The following is a 13,346-nucleotide window of genomic DNA, read 5'->3' as shown; positions in this document are numbered from 1 at the left end:
AGGAAGAGAGTTAAATGGAGAGAGTGCAATCTCAGGGAAGAGTTAGGGAGAAAGTTGCAGAGGAAACTCCACACAAATTAGAGGGACACTGTGGATCTATGTGGAGGGTGTGGATGAGCACAACTCAGGACCCCAGCAATTGAGAGCCTCAGCACCAGCTTTGGGGAGTCAGGTGAGACTGGACTGCAGCAGTCCAAGCCACTGGCAATAAAGCTGCAAGAAAAGCCTGGCATGAGTCTGGCCAAGAGCCTTGTGGGGACAGTGTACCTGCCAACCTAGAGAAAAAAAGGGGGTCACGTTTCTCTCTCCCAGACCACCAAGCATTCTATAACTGGCCGAGAAGGGGTGGGCGCCATTTGGGACATATGTAACACTCATGCCAGCTGTGTCTGCATGCCCAGCAACCAGCTGAGAGGAGATGCATGAGTCTGGTGGGGAGAACTGACAAGGGGGTGAGTGCTTGTGACTACGGGAGCCTCGTGTGCTGGGACTGGGGAAACACTGTGGCTGCATGGTAGGGTGCAGGATGTGGCTGGGTCTTTGGGCAGTCACTGTGGGCAGCTCCACATGCTTGGGGCTCCCAGATTCCCTGGTGAGGGTCATTGCTGTGGGATCTGTGCTCACACCGAGGACTATACAGATCCTTTATGTGGTTCTTGTGGTAGTACAGATGAAAACTATACCCACTGGGGCTACTGACCAGGCACTGGTCTCCTTGGAGGAGAGGAGGTAAGCATGACACTATGCCAACAGAGCTGACTAAATCTCCCCTCTGATTAAAAAAAGAGATTTGCCACACCCAATTTGGATGTCACCTTGGATACTCCCTTCACCCCAGAGCACTGAACAGAGCTCCCTGGCCAGATTCAGCACATGCCTCTGGGTATTCACTGAAAGAGTAGACACTCCACTAAGCCACAGAAGCATAGTCCAAAGATAAAAGCCATCACAGGAGAAACCAACAACTATCTCTACAAATGTCTAAAAATAAATAGAGCAATGCAAGAAACATACATAAGGAAGAAAACATGATGCCCCCAAAGGAACAGAACAACACTTAAATACTAGAATGTAAAGATGAAAAGATTGAAGAGATGCTGGAAATGGGATTCAAAAATTGATCATAGGATTACTTAGATGTAATCAGAAGCAAATCCAAAAATTAAACAAATCCATACATAACATAAATGAAAATTTTCCCATGAAATTGAGATTCTAAACAGAAATCAAAATGAAATATTGGGAATGAAGAATTCAAATAAAAATGGAGTGGAAAGCCTTAACAACAGACTCGGTGAGGCAGAAGAAAGAAAAGAATTAATTAGAAAACTAATAAACGGTATTGGAGATTTGGGGAATACTATCAGCTCAACATATGGGTCTTAGGAGTACCTGGAGGTATGGAAAGAGAGAATGGATTAGGTGGCCTTTTTAGTGAAATAATTACAGAAAACTTCCACAATTTGGAGAAAGAAAGGCACGTCCAAGCATAGGAAGCACATAGACTCCTAATAGACATGACCAGAAAAGATCCTCATCATGACACATTGTAGTCAAACTCTCAATAGTAAAACATAAAGAAAAGATTCTAAAATGTGCACGAGAGAAACACCAAATTACTTTCAGGGGATCACCAATTAGATTCACAGCTGACTTCTCATCAGAAACCATAAAGGCTAGGAGAGAAAGTTGAGATATAGTCCAAGCCTTAAGAAAAGAAACTGTCAACCCAGAATACTATACCCTGCAAAACTATCATTTATGAATGAAGGTGAAATAAATACCTTCAATAACAGAAATTGAAAGTATTTGTCACTATTTGTCCAGTCTTACAAAAGATGCTTAAGGATATGCTACACACAAAAACATAGAAACATGTTAATCACTATGAAAGAAGGTTAAGGCAGAAAATCTCCCAGTAAAAGTACAGAGAAATTCCAAAGTAAACACTAAGAACATTGATGGGAAAATGGCAGGGCCAAGTTGTTATTTATCAATAGTCACCTTGAATGTAAATGGCTTTAACTCTCCAGTTAAAAGATACAGACTGGCTGAATGGATTAAAAAACAAAACCCATCTATTTACTGCCTACAAGAAACACATCTCACCAACAAAGATGCATGCAGACTGAGAGTGAAAGGATGGAAAAAGATATTCCATGCTAACAAACCAAAAAAGAGCTGGTGTAGCCATCGTAATATCAGACAAAATAAACTTCAACACAAAAACTATTAAAAGAGACAAAAAAGAGCACTATGTAATGATTAAGGGATCAATTCAACAGGAAGATGTGACTATAACAAACATATATGCACCCAATTACAGGGCTCCTGGCTATTTAAAAGAAATATTAATAGATCTAAAGGGAGACATAGATCCCATACAATAGTAACAGAGGACTTCAATACACCACTTTCAGAAAGGAATAGATTAACCTGATAGAAAAATCAGCAAGGAAATAAGAGTTAATTGACATTATAGATCAAATGGACCTAACAGATATCTACAGAACTTTTCATCCTACAGTTACAGAATACACATTCTTCTCACCAGAGCATGGAACTTTCTCTAGGATAGACCATGTGCTTGGTCATAAAGCAAGTCTCAACAAATTCAAAAGCAGCAAAATCATACCATGCATCTTTGACCACAATTGAATGAAGCTGAAAATCAACAACTTAAGAATCTCTAGATCATATGCAAATACATGGAGACTAAACAACATGCTCCTGAATGAATAGTGGGTCATTGAAGAAATCAAAAGAGAAATTAAAATATGTCTTGAAATGAATAAAGATGACAGTACAACATATCAAAGCTTATGGGGAGGTTAGCACTGTGGCATAGCAGGTAAAGCTGCCGCCTGCAGTGCCGGCATCCCATAAGGGCACCAGTTCGAGTCCTGGCTGCTCCACTTCTGATCTAGCTCTCTGCTATGGCCTGGGAAAGCAGTAGAAGATGACCCAAACCCTTGGGACCCTGCACCTGTGTGGGAGACCTGGAAGAAGCTCCTGGCTCCTGGTTTCAGATCAGCACAGCTCTGGCCATTGCAACCATTTGGGGAGTGAGCCAGCAGATGGAAGACCACCCCCACCCCGCCTCTGCTTCTCTGTAACTCTGCCTTTCAAATAAATAAATAAATCTTTAAAAAAGCTTATGGGATACAGCAAAAGCAATGTTAAAAGGAAAGTTTATAGAAATTGTTGCCTATATCAAGAAATTGGAAAAGGCACCAAATAAATGAGCTATCAGTGCACCTCAAGGCCCTAGAAAAACAGCAAACCAAATGCAAAATTAGAAGGAGAAAAGAAATAATTAAAATTAAAGAAAAATAGGGGGCCGGCACTGTGGCACAGTAGGTTAATCCTCCGCCTGCAGTGCTGGCATCCCATATGGGCACTGGTTCTAGTCCCAGCTGCTCCTTTTCCAATCTAGCTCTCTGCTATGGCCTGGGAAAGCAGTAGAAGATGGCCCAAGTCTTTGGGCCCCTGCACCCATGTGGGAGACCCGGAGGAAGCTCCTGGCTCCTGGCTTCGGATTGGCCCAACTCTGGCAGTTGCAGCCATTTAGCGAGTGAACCAGCAGACTCTCCCTTTCACTGTCTATAACTCTACCTCTCAAATAAAGAAACAAAAATCTTGAAAAAAAATTAAAGAAAAATAAACAAAATTGAAACCAAAAATAACATGGGAAAATATCAGTGAAACCAAGAGCTGGTTTTTCAGAAAAAATAAACGAAATTGACACACCATTGGCTCAACTAACCAAAAAAATGAGGGAGAATATCCAATCAATAAAATTAGAGATGTGAAATTAGAGAAAAAGGAGATATAACAACAGATACCACAGAAATAAAAAGAATCATCAGAAAGTACTACAAAGAGCTGTATGCCAACAAATCAGGAAACTTAGAAAAATGGATAGATTCCTGGACACACACAATCTACCAAAATTGAGCCATGAAGATATAGAAAGCCTAAACAGACCAATAACCAAGACAGAATCACTATGTTCTTAAATTGTATTTATGAAATGCATGAATTTTGTATACCTTAAATAAAAGGATTCTGGGGAAAATTAATTAATTTAAAAAAACCCGCTGAACGGACAGAACAGATAACCTATAGTCTCTGGTTTTATCTCCACAGAGTACATAATATGCAATTGCATTTCTTATTGAAAGCTCATGATACTTCTACATGCTGGCAGACTGTTTAATGATAGTAGAAAACGGGATTATTCACACATAATTACATAATTCTACTCTACAAATTAGCTACAGATAAGGGTACTTCAGAAAGTTCATGGAAATTTAATAAAGGTTTACCTTTGTGCAAAAAACACTGAAATCCATGAAGTTTTTTCATAATACATATTTTCCATGAAGTTTTCGAAGTCTCCTCATATTTTCAAGATTACCAACTCTGAGAATATTTTACTTAAAGTATCACTAGTTGAATGTCAATATAAAATTGGCCATGTTTGTTCATCTCTGCTTTTTATTTTTTTAATCAATGTGATAGTTTTGCTTCATCTAAGGACTTCTAATTCACAGGCTCAAAATTATTTTGATTTTGATTAAGGAAAAAGAAAGATTCCATTTTAATCTAAGGATTATCATATGGAATTACATCTAAAATTTGTATATATATATATGCAACAGCCCTCAAGAAATAAGTTTCAGAGTGAAAAATATAATCAGTGTTAGATCCTCTATCCTATTCAGAATCATTACAAAGTAAAATCACATTTCCCTCAAAAAGTAAACCAAAAAAGCCAGAAGAAGGGACTGAGATATTATAAAAGAGAAAATATTTTCAAAGCAGGAGAAAACACAATTGTTATAAATGTATCTTATTTTGTTAAAGCACAAAAAAATCAGAAATGCATCCCAACACAGTATGCCTTATGACACATTAAGTTTTTCATAGAAGAAAAACTGTTAGAACTTTTGTAATATGATGACAAAAACTTAAAAATGCAGACTGCCTGCTGAATGAAGTCCCAGTGGGAATAATCGGTTGCAATACACACAATTATATTATGTAACTGAGATTTTCTACTGTGCCACAGTAGCTTTAGATCTACATAAACAAGTAAACATTCACATGGATGCTACAAAGAATAATCTTGAGAACACATGTTGACTTTAAAAAACAAATAAACAATGACCAAAACAACTGAACAAAGGTAAAAGTGAGCAGAGTTAGAAGGTATTCTTAACAAATTATAAAAGGTTCATGTACAATATTGAGATGTTTAAAGTTGAAAACACAAAACCAACAAGTCTATGTCTTGTAAGAAACTACTAGGCATACCTCAGAAAGAGAGGGATCTTGTCTTTCTGGAACAACTGATCCTGAGGATTCTCCCTCTTGCTCTTGATGGATCTTTTAGGGTAAAGAGTAAACATTATGTTTCCAGACTACCTCAACAAAATGACCAAGAATTGCAATTCAATTATGGCTTAAGACTCAATGATCATTCAATAGTAATTATGCTTTTATTGACCATACTTTAAAGTGAAAAAATTCTACATGCACCACTCTCTTCAGCTATAAAATACAAGAATAATTTTTCTACCCAAAGCTCTATGAACAAGCAAAAGAAGCTTTTTTTTATTTGAATCTTGTTCTTTACTTGAATATTTTTCCGAAGACTTGTGTATACAGAAAACAACACTGATGTGTACTAAGCTCAGAAGACGGTCTGAGGTATTTCTGAAATACTGTTCTAATTTTTCTCTAAAAAAGTAAAAGAGATGGCTGGTGCTGTGGTATAATGGGTAAAGCTGCCAATTACAGCACTAGCATCCCATATGGGTACTGGTTTGAATCCTGGCTGCTCCACTTCCAATACAGCTCCCTGCTAGTGTGTCTAGGAAAGAAGCAGAAGATGGCCCAAGTACTTGGGCCTTTGCACCCATGTGGGAGACCTACAAGAGGCTCCTGGCTCCTGGTTTCAGATTGGCCTAGCTCTAGCAGTTGCAGCCATTTAAGGAGTGAACCAGAGGATGGAAGATTTCTGTCTTTCCCACTCTCTGTAACTCTGCCTTTCAAATAAATAAGTAAATCCTTTTTAAAAATGAGATTTGCTATCTATACTAAAAAAGAAGTCAATGTGTAGGTATACTCTTAGAAAAGAAATCCACCTGTAAGTAGTAGCTCAGCTCTGCCCGCCGACCTCCTCTCTAGACCCTTATCCCACACCAAGCTATCTAAGACCCAGCCTGCTGGAGGGCTATGCTTTCTGCTACATGTTTGCTCTGCGAGCACAGCGGCAGTTAGCCACCTCTGTGAATTTATTTTCCCTCGAATAAATTTGTTTTGGCTATGAAAAAATAAAGAAATCCTACAATCTAAGTTTTCATGCTTATGTTATTGTTCAAAGAAAATTAATATCAGTTACTCTAAATGACCATACTGATAACATGTTTAGTATAAATGAAACAGGAATGTCATGTCACCAAGAATCTGTAGTGTATATAAGTGCACTGGGGGTTAGTAAAATATATTAGACAAATACTTGAAATAAAACAGAAAGCAAAGGTTTGATTCAAATTTCATTTACAACCCACTAAGTGCAAGACAAGCATTTTAGAAAGTCATAACTAATCATACTACACCAAAGGAAGGAAGGAAAGGAGGGAAGGAGACTGAGGGAAAGAGGCAGGGAGAGAAGTCTGTTCTCCACTAGATTTTAGCATGGACATTTAAGGGAAATTATCGCATTGGCAGTTATTTAAATATTATATGCTTACTGGGTAAGAAGGAGGTTCAGCAGGCTGTCGAAATGGCTCTGAGTCTTCACGTTCATAAATGAGGCTCAACAGTTCTTTGCACTGTTTTTTCCAAGCATCAGGATTATACTTTAAAGACTGTCTTCTGCCTCGGCATTTGACCTATAGATTTTAATGGAATTACTATATATATATATATATATATATATATATGCCCTTAAATTGTTCATTGTTTTTCTCATGCATCACTAATGTTAATATATTTGTATAAGATACAGCAGCTGCTATTTAAAAGTTTCTTAGTTTAAAACAGACATCAGGAGTAGGCATCAGGCATAACAGCTAAGTTACTGCTTAGAACGCTCACATCCCATTATCTTAGTGCCTGGGCTCAAGTCCCAGCTGTGCCTGATTCCAGCTTTCTGCTAATGCATACCCTGGAAGGCAGCAGGTAATGGCTCAAATAGTAGGGTCCCTATAACTCACACAGGAGACTTTAACTGAGTTCCTGGCTCCTGGTTTTGGCCTGGCCCAGCCTTAGTTATTGTGAGCATTTGAGGAGTAAACCAGCAGAGAGATCTCTCTTTGACTCCCTCTCTCTCTGCCTCCCTATCTTTCAAATAAAATAATAAACTTTCTATATGATCCAGCAATCCCACTACTGAGTATATACCCAAAAGACACGAACTCACTGTATCAAGGAGGTATCTATTCCACCATATTTATAAGAGTACTATTTGCAATAGCCAAAATATGGAATTAACCAAGGAGTCCATCATCAGCTGAATGGATAAAGGAAATGCCATGTGTATGTACACACACACACACAATGGAATATTATTCAGCTATAAAACAATGTGGTTCTATCATTTGCAGCAAAATGGCTGGAATTGGGAGGATACCATATTGAGTGAAAAATATCAAACACACAAAGACAAATGCTTCATGTTCTCCTTTACATATGGCAGCTAAAATTAAAAGAAGCCCCTGAGTGTACCAGTATTGCTGCAAATAAAGTGTTTGTCCAAGTTTGTTTTAATATTTGTCAAACAAATATTAGACATCATTATCCATGGGGAAATAAACAAAAATAGACATTACATTTACAGAAATGTTAAGAATTGTGATATTCTGAATTTTCATTAAAAAAAAAAACCCTCCCATAAAGTACAGAGAAACAAATGTTTTTTTCCTCTACAAACTTCATAGATATATTACCTTAACATTTGCTGACAGCTAAGTATACTTGACAAGGGCACCATACTTTTCCTAAAACATTTAATTTTTTCTAGTAAATTCTTTGTGATGATTATCAAAAATTACAGCTTTACAACTTGATGACTTTTGTCATGATCACTTTCAATATTTCCAATGATACTCTTTCTTTTATGAAAACAACTACATATCTGCTTACCATAGAGGGGAAGTATGCAAAAAAAAAAAAAAAAGGTTAACACAGCTGGCCAGAGTCAGTTATCTTTATCGGGGCTTGCTTACAAGTTTGGATCTTGGTTGGAATTTGGGAACTTAGCATTTTAACTGTTTCCTAAATTGTAAAAGTGTTTTACTGTACTTAGCACAAACAATGTAATTTGTTTTGAATATCTGCTTTTCCTTCTGGAAGTCTGGAATCTTGGAATGTGCTAATCAGAAAGTGGCAATGCAACTTGCCCCTAGTAAATTCCTTGGGGACAGAGTTTCTACTAATATTTATGTTGCTCTATTTTCTTTGCTGGGGAAAGAGTGTGCTGTGTGACACTTTCTAGAAGAGAGAATATGAAGCAGCAAGCAGCATGTACATAGATTCCTCCAGATTTTGTGTTTCTTCCTATGATTCAGCTGTGTATCTTTACTGTATCACTGTAACAAATCTTAGCCATGAGTAACTCTATATATATTAGTTCCAACAGACCTTTGAGGAACTCTCCAGATTTGGGCTTATTCTTGGGGATCCCTGACAGAGGAAGCCTGGAAATATTTCTTCTCAGCAGTTCACTTATTTACTTACCCTTCTTCCAGACGAAGTCCCTGGGCCATCAGAATCTAAATCAACCAGTTCTGTATCCTAAATTAAAAGCAGGAGAATGGGAGAAGATGTTCAGTTACATTCAAAGTCTTACAAATTAGATGGATATTTACAAATATATGGAGAACACAATCACATTTATTTACAAATAAATGACAAAAATAACCACAATTAACTGTCACTGGAATAGAGCAAAAGCAGGAAGGAAATTTACTCCAAACTTTGCCAAGATGCTGTTTATTCAATGAACAATACACCGGGAGAAAAGCTGAACAAGTTTTCTTGTTAAATCAGAATAGGAAAATAAGGAACAAGTGTACTGACTGGTATCTGGTAAAATTTGTATCTAAGTGATAGTATGTTTTTAAAAAAATCTTATTATGTATGGCATGCCCATTTAATACAACTATGAAATATTCAAATATTCAAATCCTTTGCTACTTCAACAAATAGATCTCTTTTCTACAGGGAAAATATAAGTACCACAAACTAAGATTCAGTTCAGTATCTCTCTGAGAGATAGATTTATAATACAAAGATCCAAGGTCCAGGCACCACTGATGATGAAGAACCTAGGCAGTGCCTAGTGAGGGGGAAATTAGCTCTGGAGTTATTGAAACTCTTTTCTAATAAAATAAAGCTGTTGAATTACATTTTCCATTCTAACCCAGAGAGTTCTGCTTTGGGGAAAAATTCTTGTTACACTAAATTCTCAGTTAAAAATATATGTAAGGGGGCCAGCACTGTGGCATAGCAGGTAGGGCCACCACCTGTAGTACCGGTAACCCATATGGCTGCCAGTTCAGGTCCCAGCTGCTCCACATTCGAACAAGCTCTCTGCTATAGCCTGGAAAAGCAGAAGATGGCCCAAGTCCTTGGGTCCCTGCACCCATGTTGGAGACCTGGAGAAGGCTCCTAGCTCCTGGCTTCAGATCCGCACAGCTCCAGCCGTTGTGGCCACTTGGGGAGTGAACCAGCAGATGGAAGACCTCTCTCTCTCCCTGCCTCTCTGTAATGCTACCTCTCAAATACATAAATAAATACATAAAAATGCATTTAGGTCAGAAAAGCCAAAGAATATGTGAAGAGTCTTCAAAAATTTCGTGGAAATGCCTATTACGAAAAAGCTATACATGGGTTTCAAAATTTGTTTGCAACAGAATCTTTTAATTCCAATTTTTCACAACCTTTTTCAAGTAGTCTCATATAAAAATGTTAAGGAATACAAATGTTAAATTTTTCTTGGGCTTTCAGAGGTAAGAACTAATAGGCATATCATATATTAACAACACTGATGATACAAATTTGCAAAACATTACATGCCACTACAATAGAATCTAGCATATGTGAGTCACTCATACATGGGATGACTTATTTTCTAATAAATATTTTTGAATTATCACATTCCACTATTGTCCCAGCCTTCTATCTTGTTTTTTCGTTTCTTACTACTGTAGTTTGGTATTGAATATGGCTTAATGTAAGTTAGTGACATGGATGGGTTGGGAGATCAAAAATGTGAAGGGCTGCTGAGTACTAATTCCATTTCATTCAGAAAAAACTGGTTTATGTTTTCAATTTTCCTTAAAGGAAATAAAGTGGTTATTTAATAAAATTATAAAAAATTCAGACTTTCAAACCTATACTTTAAAAGTATGTGTACAGAAAATAAAATCCCTACTGAAATTTCCACGATTCTTCTAAAATAATAAGTGCTTTGTTTTATCTTTAAGGGTCACAAAATAAAGTGTTGATTTTTCCTCATTGAAACCTACTGAGTCAAAAAGGCTGACTGGCCACCTGTCTCTGACTAAACTCTGAAGCACTGTTACATTTTTGGTATATGTCATCTGAGTACAAGTTAAGTTAAAGAGTTTAATATAAAAAGGTGCAGGTGTTCAGCCACTTTTCAAATATTTGCTTTACTGCTCACAGCCAGTTATAACATTTACACATTAATTCTTACTCTACTTCAAATAACAGAAAAGGAATTTATTCTTCCTGATCATCCTGTGATTCTTACCTCCTCTGCATCAGTACTATTTAGTTCTTCTGCTTTAACTTTATTATAAGTGTCCAGTATATCAGTACAGCTCTGATCCCTAAGAAACAAGGTAAGTCAAAATACATTTCAATATATTTTTTTAAAAAATCAGATGTTCACTTTTATGGAAGATGAAGCTGCTTCTTACCCAATAAATCGAAGTAAGACATCAGTCACAATTTTGGCTGCTTTAACTATAGGACTGTCTGGCTCATTGAAAGTCCTAGCATTGTGCTCAATATAGCGTACCTCCCACATTAATGCTGATATTCTCCTAGGAGAGAAAAAAAATACCCTTTGTTAGTCTTGACTGATAAATTTAAAGAATATTCTAGGAACATACAAAATAAACAACCAAGAACTAAATCATGATGTCAAGTGTTTGAATATATGAATTTGACTCAATATATATGTGGGACTGGTATGCACTGAAAAAAGGACAAATATAGTTGCAGTATTTGAAGCACAGGCAGGAAGTTTGAATCCCTTAACTTGAAATAGAACTGACCCAGGACATTACAAGTAAGAATGATTTGACAAAGAAACAAAAAGTGTATTCTTTTAGGGAGTCAAGAATACCAAGAAAAAAGATTGCAGAAAATGACAGACAGGGGCCAGCGCCCTGGTGTAGCAGGTAAAGCTGCTGCCTGCAGTGCCGGCATCCCATATGGGTACCAGTTTGAGTCCCAGCTGTTCCACTTCTGATCCAGCTCTCTGCTATGGCCTGGGAAAGCAGCAGAAGATGGCCTAAGCCCTTGGACCCCTGTACCTACGTAGGAGACCTGGAAGAAGCTCCTGGCTCCTGGCTTTGGATCAGCGCAGCTCCAGCCGTTTCGGCCAATTGGAGGGGTGAACCAGCGGATGGAAGACCTCTCTCTCTCTCTGCCTCTCTGTGTAACTTCGGCCAACTGGGGAGTGACCAGCGGATGGAAGACATCTCTCTCTCTCTCTCTCTCTCTGCCTCTCCTCTCTAGTTACTTTTTGAAAAGATTTAGTTATTGGGGCCAGCATCACTTAGCAGGTAAAGCTGCTACCTGTGACACCGGCATCTCATATGGGTGCAGGTGCTTGTCTAGGCTGCTTCACTTCTGATCCAGCTCCCTGCTAATGGCCTGGGAAAAGCAGTGCAAGATGGCCAAGTGTTTGGTCTAGCCCAGAGCTGACCATTTGGAGAGAGAAGCAGTGGATGGAAGATCTCTCTCTCTCTCTGTGTCTCTCCCTCTCTTTCTGTAACTTATTTATTTTTAAAGTCAGAGCTACAGAGAGAGAGAGAGAGAGAGAGAGAGAGAGAGAGAGAGAGAGAGAGAAAGAGATCTGCCACCTACTGCTTCACTCCCCTAATGCCTGCCACAGCCAGGGCTGGACCATGCTGAAGTCAGGAGCCATGAACTACATGAGTGTCAGGGATCCAAGCACTTGAGCCATCACCTGCTGCTTTCCCAGGCATATTAGCAGGAAACTGGATTGGAAGCAGGGCAGTCAGGACTGGAACTGGCACTCCGACACGGGATGCCACATCACAAGTGGTGGTGCAACTCATTGCACCACAATGCTGGCCCCTATCAAGTTACTTTTATGATGTATAGTATCAAATGAAATAATACATCCAATTTTCAAAAAAAGAAAAATGAACTAACTCTTGGAATACTGTGGTTAGGTGTAACAGACTTGGATGAGAGGGACCAGGATGCTCTATAGCCCTTCCATAATCATTCCCACTCGTAAACAAAACCAAGGAAAAAAGATAACTTTGTCTATATATTTGAGGGCTCATCAAAAATTTATGGACAACGTTTATTGTGAAAAACTTACATATGGTTTTCAAAAAAGTCTCACATCAAAATAAACTTATCTTTTAATTCCATTTTTTCCATCTTAGGGCACTGGTGTTCTGTTATCTGTGTATATTAAGGTATTAATCATTTCCTGGTCAATGTTTTTTCCTTTTGTTTATGTAGCCCAAATCTCTGCTCTGATAAGGAAAGACATGAGGGGAAGGCATCAACTATTTATGGGACTTTTTAAAAAAGAACAGCCAGTAAAAATATAAATATTGGAGGCAAACAAATTTAGGCGTAGCCTCGGCTTCACCACTTTTTAGGTCTGTGCTGTGGGTTTAGTTATTAAACCTTAGTGAGCTTCAGTCACTTCATCTATAAAATGAAGAGGACATCATTTCATGTGTGTGAGTAAACAAACATACAAGGGTACATTGAAAGGTTTGTTGAAAAATGGAATTAAAAGACAAGTTAATTCTGGTACAAAAAAGTTTTTGAAATTATGCATACCTTTTTTATAATATGCATTTTCTATGAACATTTTGCAGACATCTATTTCAATTAAATCTAATTAAATGTTTCCTAATTGCCTGACAGAGAATTTCAACATATTCCATCCAAATCTCTGTAGCATCTTAATCATAATGAATCCACAAATCACTTAATCTGCCTTTAATAAACTAAAATTAACTATATTTTTGTTTTGTACATTTGTCATACCTATATTCTCTTCTTTCTTTCCTACCCCCCCCCCACCC

General features: G+C 37.8%; 1 protein-coding gene across 4 annotated transcripts in view; it reads right to left on the bottom strand.

Moving 5' to 3' along the window:
* Window positions 1-13,346, bottom strand: part of BRWD3 (bromodomain and WD repeat domain containing 3) — a 132,159-nt gene that overhangs the window by 13,432 nt on the left and 105,381 nt on the right. For all 4 annotated transcript variants that reach the window (XM_051827378.3, XM_051827379.3, XM_089323893.1 and 1 more), the window contains 5 exons: window positions 10,959-11,084; window positions 10,790-10,868; window positions 8,749-8,805; window positions 6,762-6,902; window positions 5,320-5,391 (listed from right to left, as the gene is read on the bottom strand). In XM_051827378.3, the coding sequence (XP_051683338.1) occupies window positions 5,320-5,391; window positions 6,762-6,902; window positions 8,749-8,805; window positions 10,790-10,868; window positions 10,959-11,084 (475 nt within the window). The remainder of the gene's footprint in view (window positions 1-5,319; window positions 5,392-6,761; window positions 6,903-8,748; window positions 8,806-10,789; window positions 10,869-10,958; window positions 11,085-13,346) is intronic.

Source organism: Oryctolagus cuniculus, chromosome X (genome assembly GCF_051225735.1).
Source record: "Oryctolagus cuniculus isolate XC-2025 breed Fujian yellow rabbit chromosome X, ASM5122573v1, whole genome shotgun sequence".
Taxonomy (NCBI): Eukaryota; Metazoa; Chordata; class Mammalia; order Lagomorpha; family Leporidae; genus Oryctolagus; species Oryctolagus cuniculus.
Note: the sequence above shows the minus strand (reverse complement) of the source record. Positions and strands in the feature narration are given on the sequence as shown.